The 20,476-nt window shown below is 48.7% G+C and overlaps 2 protein-coding genes across 2 annotated transcripts in view; one reads left to right on the forward strand and one right to left on the reverse strand.

Moving 5' to 3' along the window:
- LOC142823330 (maestro heat-like repeat-containing protein family member 7) overlaps nucleotides 1-20,476 on the forward strand; it is a 200,137-nt gene that overhangs the window by 27,812 nt on the left and 151,849 nt on the right. The window lies entirely within an intron of this gene.
- Nucleotides 8,869-20,476, reverse strand: part of LOC149523192 (maestro heat-like repeat-containing protein family member 2A) — a 45,336-nt gene continuing 33,728 nt past the window's right edge. Inside the window, exons 12-17 of the mRNA XM_089770370.1 lie at nucleotides 15,636-15,811; nucleotides 14,449-14,628; nucleotides 13,410-13,565; nucleotides 12,243-12,377; nucleotides 9,922-10,024; nucleotides 8,869-8,957 (exon numbers count right to left, since the gene is read on the reverse strand). Coding sequence (XP_089626496.1) covers nucleotides 8,884-8,957; nucleotides 9,922-10,024; nucleotides 12,243-12,377; nucleotides 13,410-13,565; nucleotides 14,449-14,628; nucleotides 15,636-15,811 — 824 coding nt within the window. The 3' untranslated portion in view covers nucleotides 8,869-8,883. The remainder of the gene's footprint in view (nucleotides 8,958-9,921; nucleotides 10,025-12,242; nucleotides 12,378-13,409; nucleotides 13,566-14,448; nucleotides 14,629-15,635; nucleotides 15,812-20,476) is intronic.

Consider the following 20,476-nt stretch of genomic DNA (forward strand, 5'->3'; position numbering starts at 1 on the left):
CCAGCAAGTATGGATCGCTCAGACCCTTAATATCTCTAATTGCTGGGTCTGCAGCCACATTCCATCCCACTCACAAGCTGGTTCCTGTCTTGGCAATCCCACTTAATTCCCCAGGCCTCACCCGTTTAACAAGACATGGAACAGTAATGACACTTGGGAAGCAGTGGGAATAATTGTGGGAATAAATGTATCTAAACGGATAAGTGTGGAGGAGAAAAAAGGTCACTGGTGTTTGGTGTGTAATGGGACGGGGCTGAATCTGGGGAGGAGCAGTTGTCTCCAGCATATTGTAACATCAGTACAATCTTTAATGCCATGCAAATAACACCACTCCCCGTAAGGAGAATCACCGTGTGCCCTTCGGGGGATATTACTCCTCCTTTGTAGACACCTATATGGCAAAGGGGTGCAACCGACCCTTCCCGGCTTTGATAGGGCATCATTGGGTCTGTGGAACAAAGGCCTATACCACATTACCAGTTAACTGGTCAGGTATCTGTTATCCCGCCCAACTCTTCCCACAATTCCGAGTGTTAGAGTCCTTCCCATGAGAACGCCTCCGTAATTTTAGGCGAAAAAGAAGGGACTTGTCGGATGCCCAATGGTATGTGAATCACATAAGCCCTTTAACTTGGGAAGAGGCTATTGGTGGTTCCTTTGACCCACTTGGGGGAGTAATACATCATGCAAAAAGGCTTCTGAGGTTACAAACAGTAGTTAAAATCATGGAAAATGAAACTGGAAAAAGTTTAAGGGCCCTGGCCAAAGAAACAGGAGCGATCAGACAAGTGGTCCTCCAAAACCGTCAGGCATTGGATATAGTGCTGGCAGCAAAAGGAGGGACCTGTGCTCTCATTGGCAAAGAATGTTGTGTATATATACCAGACAACACCAATGATAGAATAGATCGCGCTAGCTACTTAAAAAAGATTGCATACCTTTCCAACGAAGAGCCAAGTTCCCTGTGAAAATGGCTAAGTAACTTGTCCAATTTCTCTGGCATAGGAAACTGGTTGTTTCAGGAAGCCCTGACTATCCTATTTGGAATCTTAATAATTTTTGTATGTTTTCAGTTAATCTCCTGTTGTATCCAAAACTGTGCAAGACATGTCACAGACATGTCCCCTCACCAGAGTGCTAATCTGATGCTTTTAAATATCACTAATGAACAAAAAGACAAAGAACGGTTAATGCAAGGAACCCAGTAATTGTTGGTCATAGGCGAGGCTTGACCAAAAGGAGGGATTGTGAAAGTAGAAAGAATTATACTGTAGGAGAAAGATGAATTGTACTGTAATAATTGAATAAGTTGAAGGAATTCTGTTTGTCTTTTAAGAGGAAGAAGAAAAGTATGTTAATGTTGATTGTAGGTATGCAGATCAAGGTGCTAGCCAATTTGGGCCTGAGTTTAACAGGAAGAGAAACATTAGGTGTTAGACAGAAAGCAATTCTAGATAATCAGGGAGATATAGCCAGGAGATTGCTGTGTGCTTGATATTGAAATGAAGATACTTAACCACACTAATAATGTGAAGTTTTGCCACACCCTTTGATCTTGTTAACTTGGCCTTTTGACTGTATAAAATCAAGGGGTTTGAACCTTGTATGGTACTCACATTTTCTGAATGCATTTTAGCAAAGCTTTGCTGAAATAAACAGAGCAGTCTGCCAAATCTGTGAGTCCTGTCTGACTTTGACACTTCCCAGGGTGCCCTGGTGGCCACTCCAGCCTCAACCAAGATCACTCCTCTCCTTCCTCCCTCCCCGGAGCCTTTAGGGGTTGACTCTGGCCACAGTGTCTGTGCCAGTTCCAAGCCTGCCAGGCCAGAGCCAGCAGTCACTACCCCTGATCCAGTGGCCCCCAAACATGAGCCAGCAAAGACTGGCAGCCAGCCCTCCACCACTCGCCAGGAGCAGTCTGCCAGCTCCCAGGAGCCTGACAGGGGCTGGAGAAGGCGGGCACCTTCCTGGTCCAGGGTGGAGATCATGGACCTTATTCAGGTTTGGGGGGATTGCCCCCAATGTCCATGATCTCTGCACTAGAGAGAGGAATGCGGCCGTCAATGGCAGGATAGCTGCCAGCGTGGCACTAAAGGCCACATGTGAACCCAGGAGCAAGTTTGCATGAAAATCAAGTTGGTCTGGAGAGCCCCCCAACCCTGAGCCTTGACCTTCCCCTCCCCTTTCTTCCCCTTGCTTCCTCCCCCCAAGTTTTCCCCCTTCCCTCTCCCCCCCCTCTCTTCTCCTCTCTCCCGCCTCCTTTCCCCAGTCTCACCAGAGTTTCATTCTCCCCGCTCTCCCCCGGGGTTTTGTTAAATAAAGATAGTTTGTGTTCATGAAAATACGTGTATTTTATTTGACATCAGGAAGGGGGCTTAGGGAGAGGTAAGTGGAAGGACGTGAGGGAGGAATGAGGCACAAGCCCCCAGTGGGGCAGACCAGAGAGGCTCTGAGGGCTCCTCAGGATGGAAGCTCTCCCGCAGAGCCTCCTGGATACTGACAGCCCCCTGATGGACCTCTCAGATGGCAGCCTGCAGAAAGTTCAGACAGGTCCGCAGCAACGCGTCCACGAAAAGCACCAGAGTGCCCAGGGGCAGCTCTGGCTTCACGTTGCAGAGTGCTGTGATGTCCCGAGTGAAGGCAACCAGAGCACACAGAGACAAAATGGTTTCCTGTCCCTCATGGAGGTAGGCAAGCAAGCAGGGAAACCTGAGAACTGGCTGTCCAAGGGGGTGCCTTTAAGCACAGGCCTCAGACAGCCTCAGGCAGCAGCCACACAAAGTAACTCCTGACCTGATGCCCTGCCGGACCTGATTCTGTCCGGCCTTAAATGCGATTCACCGTCCACTCAGTGTGGACGCGCTATTTCAAAATAGCAAAACGCTATTTCAAAATGCATTTTGTGTGTAGACGCGCTATTTCGAAATAAGATATTTTGAAATAATGCTGTAGTGTAGACATACTCTGAAAGAAGAAATCAGGCCCCTGAGTAATTGAAACAGATACTTCAAAGAGTTTAATTGGAAACATGTGCACAGTAAATACAAACACTATATTATTTACAGGGGAGGGTTATTTACAGGTGACTGTTTGTGAGACACAGCATGGCCAGCACCTGAGAAATAAACTTAAAGAGTCATCAGCATTTGTACAATGCCCCTTAATAAATATAATAATATGGGTTGGGATTAAGCTGCTGGATATGGAATGGAAAACAATCTCCAAAACAGGAAACACCACAAGATTAGGGGAACTCCTATTACCTAATATAGTGAATGATCAGAAAGTGTCAATTCAACAGGGGAAAACACTGATCCCCTTCCCATATTCAGCCATCACAGGAAGATTCTCTCCCCATTGAGAACCACAGACAATGATATCCCAGACCCCCTCAGCCTTTTACCCTCCTTTGCTAACTGTTGTCTGGTGACTCCTCATAGGCCCAGAACCCAGGAGGGCAAGAGTAAAGTGCTGAGAGAGACTAGAAACCTAACTATTCAGGAAACTTTTTCTATGAGGTGGAGGATCATAGCCTCTAAATTTGGAGGACGAATGATATCTGCTGAGTACCTTCTTTGAAGGGCAGAGTGTTCTGAACTCCCAATATCATCAGAGGGAGTTTGAGGACACTCAGCAACTTATGAGACTGGACAATACAAGCACAGTTAAAGGCCCTGGATATCTAAAGGAAATCACCAAAATCCACAGTTAGATGCTTAAATGCCAATTAAAGCCACCCTTAGTGAATTCCCCTGGCATGTGGAATCCCCTAAGTAGTATAAGGGCCCTACCATCAATCAAACGTTAGCCCTGCCCCCTGATCCCGGAAGTCCCGCCCACTGACCGCCAGAATTCCCTTCTCCCCTGTCACCAGAAGTCCGGCCACTGGATGGTAGTACATCCGGGTCAAGAGGGACAGCTGACCGGGTGTCATGTGACCCCCGTTAGGCCCGTCCCCTGTCACCGGAAGTCCTGCCTTTGGGGGTAATACATCCGGGGTCAAGAGGGGCAGGTGACCGGAAGTAAGGAGTGTCATGTGACCCCTCTAAGGACTCGCCCCGCCTCCCTCAACCAATCAGGAAGGGTTTTTCCCCTGTAGGACCACCCCGCGAACCGCTTTAACCAAGCGGGGGGGGCAGTTCTGGGACCGGATGACCCGCCCCGCAGTGGGTTGTGTGACCCCTCTAAGAACTTGCCCCGCCTCCCTCCACCAATCAGGAGGGGGTTTTTCCCTGTAGGACTGCCCCGCGAACCCCTTTGACCAATCGGGGGGCAGTTTTGGGACCGGATGACCCACCCAGCAGTGGGTTGTGTGACCCCTCTAAGAACTCGCCCTGCCTCCCTCTACCAATCAGGAGGGGTTTTTTCCCTGTAGGACCACCCCACAAATCGCTTTGACCAATCCGGGGAGTGCAGTTCCGGGACCCGTTGACCAGACCGAAGACGGGTCGTGTGACCCCTCTAAGAGCTTCCCGTGACACCCTTTGCCAATCAGAGCATAGCACTTCCCCGTAAGTTCTAGCGCCACACAAAAGAGGCCATCTTGTTCCAAGAGCGCGTGTTTCAGAGAGCGTGCAAACGCTGAGCGGAAACATGGCTTCTTTCACCAACTTTGTTTTGGTGCCGAGAAGAAAGCGCTACATCAGCGACAGTTCCGAGGAGGAAGGAGAAGTTGAAGGGAGCCCTTTGACCCACCCGCTGATGGATACACCAATATCTGACACCGAAACCCAACCGCTCACGATGCAGCCAGACAAGCTAGATAGCCTGGAGGAAGAAGGTGCCCATGGCTCCCAGGAGTCGGACAAGACGCATGAAAAAGAAGCCAAATAGGTAAATGAAAGATCGAAGTTGGGGCATCATGGGGTTAGGAATCCGGGATTTTGTAAACTTTAAAAAAAAAATGACCAGAGCGTCTTACATTATTTCTTTCTGGCAATCTTTTGACAGCTTGACGATGCCTTTCTAGCTGACCGTCAGACCCAGGACAGCATTGCATCGGACGAGGAAGACGAACCGGGCCCACCTTGTTTTTGCTCAACACCGATACAAAGCATTGAAGAGAACGCCTAGGATGACGGCCATGAAGAATTCAGGAGGTGGCTGTGCATTGACCTAGTTGAGCCAGTGCCACATCATAAGCGTAAAAAAGTTATGCGCTCTATTGTACGCATTAGTGTTTATACCGTCCTTAGTCACTGTCTTAGGGAAAAGCTTTTTGAGGACTGTGAGGGTTGTGTCATAAATGCGCCAGCCCAGCGGTACCATGACTGTTTGACTTGGACTCCAGAGGGTATAAACTGCAAGCTCCAGGGCCTATGTGCTGAACTGTGTTTGGAAATCTTATTAAATACTGTTATTGCCGTAGGTCCGTGGTCCCCAACACGGTGCCCACGGGCGCTATGGCGCCCGCAGGGGCATTTGCATGCACCCGCCAGGTGCTCGGGGCTGACCTGGCCCTGGGCACATAGCGCGTGGCGCTTGCACGGGGGGGCGCGCCGGCCCCGGGCGCGCGGCGCTTGGCAGGGGGAGTGTCGGCCTCGGGCGCGCGGCGCTTGGCGGGGGGAGCGCCGGCCCCGGCCCCGGGCGCGTGGCGCTTGCGGGGGGAGCGCCGGCCCCGGGCGCGCGGCGCTTGGCGGAGATGAGCATTACTATGGGGTTCTGGATGTGAAAAAGTTGTTCGGAGCGAAAAATTATTGTGAGTTTTGCCACACAGTATACAGTCATGACCACTCTTGCAGGTATTGTTGCCGCCTCTGCTTGAGCGGAACGTGCTCAGACAGCGTGGGCGTGCCGCTGCGGTGTCCTAGCTGTATCTTGGAACAAGATGGCCTCTTTTGTGTGGCGCTAGAACTTATGGGGAAGTGCTATGCTCTGATTGACAGAGGGTGTCACGGGAAGCTCTTAGAGGGGTCACACGACCAGCTTCCGGTCTGGTCAACGGGTCCCAGAACTGCACCCCCCGAATGGTCAAAGCGATTTGTGGGGCGGTCCTACAGGGAAAAAAACCCTCCTGATTGGTAGAGGGAGGCAGGGTGAGTTCTTAGAGGGGTCACACGACCCACTTCTGGGCGGGTCATCCGTTCCCGGAACTGCCCCCCGATTGGTCAAAGCAGTTCACGAGGCGGTCCTACAGGGAAAAAACTCCTCCTGATTGGTGGAGGGAGGCGGGTTGAGTTCTTAGAGGGGTCACACGACCCACTTCTGGGCGGGTCATCCGTTCCCGGAACTGCCCCCCGATTGGTCAAAGCGGTTCGCGGGGCGTTCCTACGGGGAAAGCCCTTCCTGATTGGTAGAGGGAGGAGGGGCAAGTCCTTAGAGGGGTCACATGACACCCCTTACTTCCGGTCACCTGCCCCTCTTTACCCCGGATGTATTACCCCCAAGGGCGGGACTTCCGGTGACAGGGGACGGGCCTAACCGGGGTCACATGACATCCTTTTTTACTTCCGGTCACCTGTCCCTCTCGACCCGGATGTACTACCCTCCAGGGGCGGGACTGCCAGTGACAAGGGAGAAGGGACTTCCGGGGAGTCGGGGGGGCGGGGCTAATGTTTGATTGATGGTAGGGCCCTTATACTACTCCCCTACCCCATAGACAGCTAGCAGATATAGCGTTCAGTCTAGCTTCCCACCCAAGTATATGATGTGCAAGCTGGAAACAGAAGCAGGAGCTCTTTCTTCTATTTGTCTGTGCTTCATTCCCCGAGCACTCATCCAGGTCAGATGTCTCTTAGGACCTGAGTTGCCACCAGCTGGACAATGGGACTTGGGTCATTCTGTAGGACCTGGAGAGCTGGAATTACAGAGAATATGACTCACTTTTCATATAGTCACCTATGCCTGCAGTAGCTGGAGATTTAGTACCAGTGAGTACCAAGCTACAGAAGCTCTCTGTACAAACAAAGCTTTAGGTTCCTCCATTGGGATCCTTCCAAGCTCCAAACTGAGATGGAGGAGGGGGGAGAGGGGAGACCCTGACCCTACCAGAAACTCATCCAATTGGAAGGTGCTCCATTGACTCAATAGCTTCTGCTTTTAAGTTATTTTACATCTCCTGACAGAAATAAATCTGATGGTGTGGAGTTTGGGGTAGCAAAAAGTGGCTCCCAGGGAGCCGATGGAGCCCAAAGAGTGGATCACACAGGTTGGGAAGAGGCATTGCCAGGGTAGCCAGGAGATGCACTGACTTATATCACACTGGCTGCAGTTTCCTCCAGGTACGTCTACACCGCAAAGTTAATTCAAAATAACAGCTGTTATTTTGAATTAACTTTAATAGCATCTATACATGCAAACCGCTATTTCGAAATTAATTCGAAATAGCAGAGCGCTTAATTCAAATTTGGTAAACCTCATTCTACGAGGAGTAACACCAAATTTGAAATAGCTATTTCAAATTAAGTGCTGTGTAGACAATTAATTCAAAATAGGGGGCCTCCAGCCCTTCCCAGGGAGCCCTGGTGGCCACTCTGGGCACAACCAGGAAAACTTCCTCTCCTCTCCCCCTGGCCCCAGAGCCATTAAAGGGATAGACCCTGGCCCGTGCCAGATCCAAGCCTACCAGCCAAGAGCCAGCAGTGGCCACCGGGGCCCCTGAGCCAGTAGCCACAAAACGTGAGCCAGCAAGGCACTGGCAGCCAACCCTCCACTGCTCCTCAGGAGCAGTCTGCCAGCACCCAGGAGCCTGACAGGGGCTGGAGAAGGCGGGTGCCTTCCTGGTCCAGGGTGGAGATCATGGACCTTATTCAGGTTTGGGAGGGATGCCCCAGCATCCATGATCTCCGCACTAGACAGAGGAACACGGCCGTCAATGGCAGGATAGCTGCCAGCCTGGCCACCAAAGGCCACATGCGAACCCAGGAGCAGGTTTGCATGACAATCAAGTTGGTGCGGTGAGACCCCCAACCTTGGGCCCTGATCTTCCCTTCCCCCTTCTTCCCTTTGCTTCTCCCTTCCAACTTCCTCCTCCCAGGTTTCACCCTCCCCTCTCCCACCCACTCTATTCCTCTCTCCCACCTCCTTTTCCCAGTCTCCCCAGAGGTTCACCCTGTTGTTCAATAAACCCAGTTTCTATTTTTGAACATACATGTCTTTTATTTGACATCAGGAAGGGAGGCTAGGGAGGAGTAAGTAGATGGACGTGAGGGAGGAATGGGGCACGAGCCCCCGGTGGGGAGGACCGGGGTGGCTCTGAGGGCTCCTCGGGGTGGACACTCTCCTGCAGGGCCTCCTGGATCCTGACAGCCCCCCGATGGACTCCCCGGACGGTAGCCTGCAGCAAGTGCAGCTGGGCTGATGGCAACAACCCTACGAGACGCACCGGTGTGCCCAGGGGCAGCTCTGGCTCCATGTGGCCGAGTGCTGTGGTGTCCCGAGTGCAGGCACTCAGGGCACTCCAAGACAGGACTGCTTTGCTCTCCCTCATCGGGGTAGACAAGCGAGCGGGGAACCCTGAGAACTGTCTGTTCGGGGTGGGGGTAGGGTCCCGTGAAGCACGGAGCTCAGTTAGCCTGAGGCAGCAGCCCCACACACTATGTCCTAACCTGATGCCCTGCCAGCACTGGTTCCGGCCAGCCTGAACTTCGGTTCAGGGTCCACTCAGTGTGGACGCGCTATTTCAAAATAACAAAATGCTATTTTGAAATAGGTTTTGTGTATAGATGCATAATTCGAATTAGCTTAATTCAAATTAACTATTTCGAATTAAGTTAACTTGAATTAACGCTATAGTGTAGACGTACCTCTTTCAGAGCAGACTAAAGCTGAATCTGTCCTTTGATGTGTGGCTGATGCACTTCACACCTGTGGTATCAGTTACTGCTTGCTTGTCAGCTAAATTTCTTTATAACTCACTAATGAATAGGATTTCACCTGTATTTGTTACTTACAGGTCAACAGATGTTCCATGTCCAGCCATTTCATATTCTTGGTGTCCGTATGTTCCAGGATGATGCCTAAATAAGCAGTGTAAAATAAACATCAATAAAAAACCTTCTCTTGTTAAGTGCAAGGTGATAACATTGGCCCTTTGGCTTCTATTGTGGGTCTAAGGTGAGCTGTAGGCAAGAAAATACTAGACAAGTTTAGCGTCCACACTGAAGAGAAAAAAATTAAGAATGTTTACATAAAACCTCATTTGCTTTAAACAATCTATGTTCCTCTTGCCACTGCTGTCAGTTAGTGGAGATATACTAGGATAGTGTATTAATCTAGTGGTGTGAACAAAGGGCTGGGGCCAGGAATAAGTGCGTACTAAGCAAGGATCTCACATGGATAAATTAATTAGGCCACAATGCTTGCCTGGCTTGCATGGGTGTGCTAAGGAAAGGATGGCACAGGGCCAAAGGGGAGGAATCTAGTGCTTCCTGGGCAAGGCAATCAGGAACCTGCAACAGCAGGCACTGTGTGGCGGTGGCCTGCCTACCTCCCAGTGATGAAGCACCAGTAAGGAACAGTCAACAACACTGAGCTTAGGTCTATAGTTTGAGTCCACACTAACTCTGACTACTAAAAATAGAGTGCAGGTCAGATGACAGAAGCAGTCGGAGGAGCTAGCCACCTTGAGAACAGACTTTTGGGTTTGGATGGGATCATCCTTGGAATAGTTAACCCCTCCTGCTACTCCTGCCACAGCTACTCTATTTTTAGCACACTAGTTTGATCGGAGAATAAACATACCCTACGTGACAGTGTGCCAGCCTCTGCTACTAAATGACTGCGCCATCTCAAAGCATTCTATTGCAACTTACAAATTCCTCCTAACACCACACTGGAGAAGTAGGAGAACATTAACATCTCCATTTATGCATGAGAAGTCACAGCACGGAGAGATTAATAGTAGCTCAGTGCTGCACACAGGGACTTTTTCTGTCTACCTCAAAGGGAATACCAAAAGGGACACGGCACACTTTCTCTCACCAGCTAACTTGGCTGCAACTGCCCGGATCTCTTCCCAGCTGCTGCAGAAGTATGTGATGGTGCTTTTGTAAAAGTTCTCCAGTAGCTCAGCCTTCTCTTTGGCCTAGAGAAAATCAGGGACACATGAGCTCTCTCTGGCTAGAAATGCCCTTTGACTGCCAACACATGCCTTTACAAACCACAAGTAAACAGTCTGTGTTCCTCTTGCCACTGCTGTCAGTTATTGGACTCACTCAGACTTTTTTTTTAATTTAAACAAGTAAATAAAAGAAAGGACAGGAGGCTGTGTAGAAGTGGGGAAAGTGGGAATCTATGGCAGATTTACATTCCTCTCACCCTCAGTCCTGTATCCCACTCTAATAGGGTACGTCTACACTACAACGTTAATTCGAACTAACTTAGTTCGAATTACTTAATTCGAACTAAGCTAATTAAAACTAACGGATCTAGACTAAAAAACTAGCTCGAATTAGCATTTTACTAATTCGAACTAGCATGTCCACATTAAGTGGACCCTGAACCGGGCTTAAGGATGGCCGGAAGCAGTGCCGGCAGGACATCAGAGGAGGACGTAGAGCGTGGAGATGCTGTCTCAGGCTAGCCGAGGGCTGTGCTTAAAGGGTCCCAACCCCCACGCCGGACAGACAGTTCTCAGGGGTGCCCCGCTTGCAAAGCAGTCTTGGCTTGGAGTGCCCGGAGTGCCCACACTGGGCACATCACAGCACGTGGCCATCAGCCCGGCTGCACTTGCCGCAGCCTGCCATCTGGGGAGATGGGGCAATTGGGGGGCTGCAGGAGAGCTTCCACCACAAAAGCCCGCAGAGCCAGCCCAGTCCTTCCCATCGGGGGCGCGTACCCCATTCCGCCCTCAACTCCTTCCACTTACCCTTCCCTAGCCCCTCTTCTTGATGTACAAAATAAAGGACAATTGTGTTCAAAAATGGAATCTGTCTTTATTGAACAAAACTGGGGGAGACTGGGAAAAGGGGGTGGGAGAGGGGAAGAGAGAGGGTGGCAGAGGGGAGGGCAACTAAAATGATCAGGGGTTGGGAACAGGTCTCATATGAAGAGAGGCTAAAGAGACTGGGACTTTTCAGCTTAGAAAAGAGGAGACGGAGGGGGGACAGGATAGAGGTCTCTAAAACCAGGAGTTGGGTGGAGAGGGTGCATACAGAAAAGTTCTTCATTAGTTCCCATAAAGAAGGACTAGAGGACACCAAAGGAAAGGAATGGGTAACAGGCTTCAAACTAGTAACAGAAAGTTGTTCTTCACAAAGCACAGAGTCAACCTGTGGAACTCCTTGCTGCAGGAGGCTGTGAAGGCTACAACTAGAACAGAGTTTAAAGGGAAGTGAGATCAAGCCATGGAGGTTGGGTCCATGGAGTGGTATTAGCCCGGGGGTAGGAGTGGTGTCCCTGCCCAAAGTTTGTGGAAGGCTGGAGAGGGATGGCACGAGACAAATGGCTTGGTCACTGTCTTCGGTCCATCCCCTCCAGGGTCCCTAGGGTTGGCCGCTGTCGGCAGACAGGCTACTGGGATAGATGAACCTTTGTTCTGACCCAGGATGGCCATTGTAAGCTCAGGGCTCAGGGTCGGGGGTCTCAGTGGACCACCTTGATTTTCATGCACTCCTGCTCCTGGGTGGCCAGGCTGGCAGCTCTCCTGCCCTAGCCGGCCACCTTCCTGTGCCTAGTGCGGAGATCGTGGACGAGGTCCACGATGTCCGCACTAGCCCAGGAGGGAGCCCGCCTTTTGCGGTCCCGGGCAAGCTCCCAGGACCCGCCAGCCTGGTCCCGGGAAGAGGGGGAGGGCTGGGGGGCATCGGGTGGGTGGCTCGATCCGCACCAGGTGCAGGGTCTGCCTGCTGGGTGCTGGCAGGCTTGCACCTGGCACGGGCACCGTAGCCATCCCGTGCCCCTTTAAGAGGTCCGGGGCCGGGAGGGGGGCATACGAGTTTCCCTGGTGTTGGCCGGAGTGGCCACCAGGGAAACCTGGGGGGGGCTAGCCTCCCACTAGTTCGCATTAAGGGGCTACACAGCCCTTAATTCGAATTAGTAAGTTTGAACTAGGCTTAATCCTCGTGGAATGAGGATTACCTAGTTCGAACTAAGCGCTCCGTTAGTTCGAATTAAATTCAAACTAACGGAGCGCTAGTGTAGCGCCTATGAAAGTTAGTTCGAACTAACGTCCGTTAGTTCAAACTAACTTTGTAGCGTAGACATACCCATAGATACTTCCATTGCCCATCACACATTCCCCCTGCTTCTACACCACAAGCCTATGCTGTCAATAATCTCATATAATTCTATAGGTCACTCACAAGGTGTCTGCAGATATCCATCTGGAGCTCCTCAGGGTTCAGCTCGGTTCTCCAACTAAGATGCTCATTAAGTATAGTTTGGAGCCTCTTCAGTCCCAAAAATGGGGCACAGAGATGAAATGTAGCTCTGCACTCCTGAAAAAGAGGGTTGCACCATTGAATTGTTCCATAACACGTATTGTGCTCATTCAAATGGAACTCATGTCCTTGACTGCTCATCTACCCCAAGAATAAAAGGGATTCCCCTGAAGTAATAGACAGAAAATATGCCAGCATGACTTTAATAGGGGGAAAGGGATTCTACTTCTGGAGTATTGCATCCAATTCTGGGCACCCCATTACTTAAAAAATGTTGATACATTGGAGAAAGTCCAACGGAGGGCAACAAAAATGATTAGGAGGCTGGAACACATGATTTACAAGGAGAGGCTGAGGGATTTGGGATTATTTAGTCTTCAGAAGAGAAGAGTGAGGGGAGCTTTGATAGAAGGCTTTAACTACCTGAAGGGGGATTTCAAAGAGGATGGAGAGAGGCTGTTCTCAGTGGTACTAGATGACTGAATGAGGAGCAATGGTCTCAAGTTACAGTGGGGGAGGTCTAGGTTGGATAGTCGGAAAAACTATTTTACTAGGAAGGTGGTGAAGCACTGGAATGGGTTACCTAGGGAGGCAACGGAACCTCTAAATCTAGAGTTTTCAAGTCCTAGCTTGACAAAGCCCTGGCTGGGATTGTTTAGTTGAGGCTGGTCCTGTTTTGGGCAGGAGGTTGGACTCAGTGACCTCCTGAGGTCTCCTCCAAACCTATGGTTCTATGATTTTATAATACTGAAAACTGGAGATAGCAGCAATGTTTTTTCAGAACGGATGTAGCTATGAAAGCTGCTTCACTAGGCATAGCTGTGGTCTTTCCTCTGTTGTGGGGAGGCAGGAACGTGGGGTGCAGAAATAGGCAGGAATGAACTCTTGGGATCAGACCCATGACCTATCCTGAACTCCAGTGAGACAACCCTGGCTGCTAAGGACCAGCCTGTCTGGGATTAACTCAAAAGGAGGGCAATGAACTGAGGGAAGAATTTAGGTCTCCACTGCGGGAAGGAATAGCAGAGCTCCCCTGGCATCAGGAGGAAGATTCTTTTTGCTTAGTAATTAAGTCACTGTCATTCTTACCATTGAAACCTCAGGGCTTGGATCTTGCAGGTGCATAAGAAGCGTGACCCAGCTCTGTCTAACCTGCTTGGCAAAATAGTCCTTCCATTTTCTCTTTGCAGAGCCGGCCAGGATACCAAACAGGACAAAGGCCAATGCACGAAGAGTGTTGTCCTCCTATAGCCAAGAAAGCCACACAGGTTGGTAACGAAGAAATAACCACATCATGTATCTAGCACAGCTGTCTCTTCTACATTAGGGTAGAGTGATTCCAACGACAGAAGTTTAAAAGAACTGGAATTAATCAAGTTTGGGCCAAATGTGTTGATTCATCAAAATACTTTGAAGACAGTTCAATTTTGACAAAATTCTTCCAGAAGCCAAGTAGGGGTACTTGGTCAGCTTCTTGGTGACCCATCTAGCAGGCTGACTGGGATCTTGGGCTTCCTGGCCCTCACCTTCAGAACAGCCTGTCTGGCAGGCTGACAAGGAGCCAGGAATGTGCACCCTGGCACCTCTAATTCCCAGTGTTTCCAGGTTCCCTGTCTCCAGCATAGTCTGCCAGTAGACTGCCCTCAGGCAAGGCTCCCAGTAGAGCTGGGTTGAGAATAGTATTACTGTTTCACAAAGAGTTTTGAAATTTGGGCTGGGGGGTGTGTCCCCCAAATAGGAACAAAACCAAAATTTGAAATCTCAAACTTCTCTGCAAAATGGAATAATTTCAACCATCTGACATAAAAATCGTATGGAGCAGGCCCAAAACAGTCTATTACACCCTGTATGCCCATTTTCCTTGTTATGCAGCTACCTAATCTAGTATTCATACTTCCTTTGCCATTCTCATTGGAAATAAAGATGAACAGAAGGGTGAGACTGAAGGAGCAGGGATGGCATCCTCATTTTCTTAATTCTCTGCTCCTCCATAAAACACATCTCTTCCCTAAGGCCTAAAATCACTTCATTCTGACATGAACAATGCCCAGTGAGGACACATCATGCATTGTAAATGGAGCCTCATCAATGTCAGCTGAACTGGGGTTGAAGGCTTCTGTTCACGTACATTATCGAAGTACTTCCGGATCTGTGTGGTGAGGTCTCTGAAGGAAGAACCTATGTCCTTCCCTTTCAGCTCCTTAAGGACTTTGGCCAGTGCCTTCATGCTTTCGACGACTTCAGAACTGAAAGTGTCTTCTAAAGTCCTGATCAGTGCCTCCAGAAGAAACTTCTTGTACTTTTTCACCTGTTCAGACGTATGACATTAAAAAACACTTTCCACTAACCACATTTCTAATATGTTTTTTTTAGCAATTATGAAGCAGTGGGAATTTCATCTGCCCCCCTAGTGACCTATAGCTATATTTTACATCAGGTACTAGCTACAATAAGCCAAACTCTGTGCCATATTACGCCTATGTAATCCTATTAGATTTCTAATTACTTAGATTTGAAGGCCAAAAGGGACCATTGTGATCATTCAGTCTGACCTCCTTCACAACACAGAACCTCCCCAAAATAATGTCTGTTTGACTAGAGCACCTCTTTTAGAAAAACAGCCCATCTTGTTTTTAAAGTTGCTACTGATAGAGACCCCACCACAACCCTTGGTAAATGGTTCCAATGATTAAAATTACCATTAAAATGTATGCCTTACTAGCAGTCTGAATTAGTTTAGCTTCATTCCCCCCCCCCCCATTGAATCTAAAGGCACATTTTCTAGCCCTTTGAAAATTCTTGTGACTCTTCTCCAATTTATCAGCATCCTTCTTGAATTGCAGGCATGATCCTGACATAGTATTCTAGCAGTTCTCACACCAGTGCCATAAGCAGAGGTAAAATAACTTCTTTATTCTTATTCAGAATCCCTCTGTCTATGCCTCCGAGGATCACCTCAGCTCTTTTGGTCACAGCTTTGTACTGGGCGCTTACGTTCAGCTGATTATCTATCATGATTTGAGTTTTTTAGTGTCTCTGTTTCCTGGAATAGAATCTCTCATCTTGGAAATAAAGCCTACACTCTTCATTCCTGGGAGTATACATTTACATATGATCATATTAAGTCCATATTGTTTCCTTATGCCCAGCTTACCAAGGGAACAAACCTGCTGTGTATTGACTGCAAAGAGGTTACAGGGGTATGAGAGAGCAGAAGTTGGCCTAGTGCATTGTGCATGGCCTCTGTAAATCCTGAGCAATTGTTTCCTTTAGTTTCTCTAGTTATGCTGCATTGTATTCAGTATTCTATCTTACCTTCTCAGGTGCCCCATAGACTAAATTGCCTAGGCCTCTTACAGCCATTTGACGGACAATGCTGTTATTGTCCCGTGACCTTTCTTCTAATATATGTAACACAGACTTAAGGATCTTCTTCTCCCTGAGTATGGGATCAGTCATTAGCTGAAATAAAATCAACATGTCCATTAGCTCTAATATGTTCATTAAGATAGCGAATATAATTTGAGGAGACACGTAATACACTGTAATTTATTATTCTATATGAATGAGTACTGTGTTAAAAACATGGATTTTTTCCTTTTAGGCACTATAATGGGGGATTGCTCATCCCTTGAAAGCCTCTCAGTGACTGCATTTGATACCACAGTCCTTTTCTCGCCCAGGTGCATCCTGCCAGTCGATCTTAGTGAGTCTTCCATGGCTCAGCCCTCTGGCCAAGTCCCAAAGTCCAAACAAATGCCTTTTAGGTCCTGTTGCCCTCACTAGGGTCTTCAGCCCCAACTCTGGACCCTTTATATTCTGTTCTTTGTTCAACCTCTCCATAAGCCTTGTCCCCTTCATCGGGTTTATGCCACTGGGGAACCTGGGCCTGCCCACTACTCTTGGTTCCAACCTAGAAATAGCAGCGAGTCATTGCTTCATTTCAGTTTATTGCTACTTTTTCCTTGGCTTCTTCCTATGGGGCCACTTTCAGTTTCTCCCTCTAATTATATGTTGAAGGCTCGTAAGGACTCTCTCTCTGCAAATTCAGCTTCAGAAAATGCTGCCTGAAATAAACCCCTGTGAATTGGTTTGGCCAGAGAATAGCATCCTTTCTTGGCCCTCCACTTCCTGAAAGGAACTGACCTAATAAAACCCTGTAGCTCCATATATCTGAGCCAGCTGGGCTCTGATTGGCAGCTTTCATGAGGCCTCTCTAGGCAGACCTTGAAAACCCACGTTTGTGACTCCTTTCCTAGGTGGGGTGTAGAAAGATTTGGGGGCACAAACAGATTCCTAGAACCACCAGATGAGCCTCTAAAATAGCGACTTAGCGTAAATGTGAAATATGACACAGACGTTATAGCAAGGCTGTGGAGAGGGAGGATGCTCCAGTGGTCAGCAGCCTAGGACTTAGGAGGTTCCAGTTCAATTTCCTGCACCCTCAAAGACTTCCTAGATGATGTTGGGCAAGTCACTTAGGCCTTCTGTGCATCAGTTTCCTGTTTGCAAAATGGGACTAATAGTGTTTCCCTGCCTCACAGGGGTGTTGTAGGGATACATACTTTTAAAGAGTTTTGAGGCACTCAGATACTACATTCTCATTTTGAAGTACTCAGATAATACAAGTTTCTAAAAGGATGTTTTAAGGAAGATGGAGAAAAATTGTTCTCCTTGGCCTCTAAGGATAGGATAAGAAGCCATGAGCTTAAATTACATCAGGGGAAGTTTAGGTTGGACAGCAGGAAAAACGTCCTGCCTGTCAGGGTGGTTAAACCCTGCAATAAATTGCCTCAGGAGGTTGTGGAATTTGCATCACTAGAAATATTTAAGAGCAGGTTAGACAAACACCTGTCAGGGATGATCTAGACTGTGCTTGGTCCTGCCGTGATGGCTGGGGATTGGACTCGAAGACCTCTCAAGATCCCTTCCAGTTCTAATGATCTATGAATCTATTATTCTACATTCATGAGAATCTAAGATAGATGTTAATGTATTTGTATGTTGCTTATTTTATAGTATTAGGACACTAGATTCATTTAGAAGATTTGCTGAGCTAGACCAAAATCAGGAGCTGTTGGTCAGTATTAGCCCTAGGAATTGTCAGAAAAGGTCTAGTAATTCAAATTCTATGGCTACATCTACATTGGCATGATTTTGCGCAAAAGCAGCTGCCTGTCTACACTGGTGGGGAGTTCTTGCACAAGAACACTGACATTCTAATGTCTAAAATCAGTGCTTCTTGCGCAAAACCTATGATGCTCCCGCTCAGGAAAAAGCCCTCCTGTGCAACTGTTCTTGCGCAAGAGGCCAGTGTAGACAGGCCACATTAATTTCTTGTGCAAGAAAGCCCAATGGCTAAAATGGCCATCGGAGCTTTCTTTCGCAAGAGAGCGTCTATTCTGGCACGGATGATTTTGCAGAAAAGCGCCTCTTAGCGCAACAGCACATGCCAGTGTAGACGCTCTCTTGCGCAAATATTCTAACGCAAAAACTCTTGCGTTAAAAGTATGGGTATGTCTACAGTACAAAGTTGATTCAAACTAACAGCCGTTAGTTCGAATGAACTTTAATAGCGGCTATACATACAAACTGCTAGTTCGAATTTAAATCGAACTAGCGGAGCGCTTAATTCGAACTAGGTAAACCTCATTCTACGAGGAGTAACGCCTCGTTCGAATTGTGTAGTTCAAATTAAGGGCTGTGTAGCCACTTAATTCGAACTAGTTGGAGGCTAACCCTAATCAGGTTGCCCTGATGGCCACTCTGGGCCAAACCAGGGAAACTTTTCTGCCCCTCTCCCAGCCCCAGAGCCCTTAAAGGGGCATGGTCTGGCTACAGTGCCTGTGCCAGCGGCAAGCCTGCCAGGACCCAGCCAGCAGACCCTGCACCTGGCATGGCATGAGCCAGCCACCTGCTGCCACCCAGCCCTCCGCCTCTTCCCAGGACCAGGCTGGCGGCTCCTAGGAGCCTGCCCAGGGCCACAAGAGGCAGGCGCCTGCCTGGTCTAGTGCAGAGATCGTGGACATTATCGAGGTTTGGGGGGAGGCCTCCAGCGTCCACGACCTCCACACTAGGCACAGGAATGCAGCCGTCTAGGGCAGGATAGCTGCCAGCCTGGCCACCAAAGGCCACATCCAAACCCAGGAGCAGATTTGCATGAAAATCAAGTTGTTCCAGTGAGACCCCCGACCCTGAGCCCTGCGCTTAGTACATAAGAACATAAGAATGGCCGTACTGGGTCAGACCAAAGGTCCATCTAGTCCAGTAGCCTGTGTGCCGACAGCGGCCAACACCAGGTACCCCAGAGGGGATGGACCGAAGACAATGACCAAGCCATTTGTCTCGTGCCATCCATCTTCAGCCTTCCACAAACAGAGGCCAGGGACACCATTCCTACCCCCTGGCTAATAGCACTCCACGGACCCAACCTCCATGAATTTATCTAACTTCTCTTTAAACTCTGTTATAGTACTAGGCTTCAAAGCCTCCTGTGGCAAGGAGTTCCACAGGTTGACTATAAGAAGAACTTTGTGTGAAGAAGAACTTTCTTTTATTAGTTTTAAACCTGATGTCCATTCATTTCATTTGGTGTCCTCTAGTCCTTCTATTATGGGAACTAATGAAGAACTTTTCTTTATGCACCCTCTCCACACCACTCATGATTTTATAGACCTCTATCATATCCCCCCTCAGTCTCCTCTTTTCTAAGCTGAAAAGTCGCAATCTCTTTAGCCTCTCTTCATATGGGACCTGTTCCAAACCCCTAATCATTGTACTTGCCCTTTTCTGAACCCTTTCCAAGGCCATATCGTTTTTGAGGTGAGAAGACCACATCTGTACACAGTTCTGAAGATATGGCGTACCATAGTTTGATACTTCCCCTCCTCCTTCTTCCCCTGGCTTCCCCCTTCCAGCTCCCTCCTCCCAGGTTTCCACCTCCCCTCTCCCACCCTCTTTCTTCCCCTCTCCCACCTCCTTTTCCCAGTCCCCCAGAGGTTAATCCCCTCCGCCCCCAGTTTTGTTAAATAAAGAGAGTTTCTATTTTTGAACACATGTCCTTTATTTTTTACATCAGGAAGAGGGGGCTCGGGAAGGGTAAGTGGAAGGAGGTGAGGGAGGAATGGGGCACGAGCCCCCGATGGGGAGGACTGGGGTGGCTCTGCGGGCTCCTCGGGGTGGAAGCTTTCCTGTAGGGCCTCCTGTTTCCTGATAGCCCCCTGATTGACCTCCCCCAGATGGCAGCCTGCGGCAAGTGCAGCCGGGCTGATGGTCGAGTGCTGAAATGTGCCGAGTGTGGGCATTCAGGGCACTCCAAGACAGGACTGCTTTGATGTCCCCATCGAGTTAGACATGCAAGCGGGGAATCCTGAGAACTGTCTGTCCGGGGTGGGGGTCAGGTCTTTTTAAGCACAGCCCTCGGCTAGCCTGAGGAAGCAGCTCCACACCTTAAGTCCTAACCTGATGCCCTGACGGCACTGGTTCTGGCCAGCCTTAACTTCGGTTCAGGGTCCACTCAATGTGGACATGCTATTTCGAATTAGCAAAATGCTCATTCGAATTAGTTTTTAGGTCTAAATGCACTCATTTGAATTAGCTTATTTCAAATTAACTAATTTGAATTAAGTTAATTCGAATTAGTGCTGTAGTGTAGACATACCCTATTTGCGCAAAATCTTGCCAATGTAGACGTAGCCTATCTATATCTTGCTCACTCTCTCTTAACCAGCAACTAGAATAGGCAGCTAGGCTAGGCTAGTATAGGCCCCAAAAATAACAATGAGAAAATGATTAAGAAAGGTGTAATGAAGTTCCTTATGAGATTTCCTTATAAAGGACACATTCTACTATCTAAAATGAATTCCTATGAACTGAACTGTACAATTCCTCAGAGAAAGGTAAACAACAGATAACAGCCTAATGGTGGAACTGCTCATACCTGAGCAAAGAAAGCTGTGCTGGTGACTCGCTGGTTTTCTGATGGGGAATTTACCCAGGGAAGGAGGCTCTGTATGATCTCCACTGTTATTAGTCCAGATCTTTGCAGAACCCTGGAAGACAAAAGGAACCACTTATGGGGCAGACTGTGCACTTCAAAAGCTTAGCTGCTATGACCATACAACTCTAAAACCTACGCATGGAAGCTCTGTGTTTCT

This window comes from Pelodiscus sinensis, chromosome 18, assembly GCF_052426305.1.
Source record: "Pelodiscus sinensis isolate ZL-2025 chromosome 18, ASM5242630v1, whole genome shotgun sequence".
NCBI classification, from domain to species: domain Eukaryota; kingdom Metazoa; phylum Chordata; order Testudines; family Trionychidae; genus Pelodiscus; species Pelodiscus sinensis.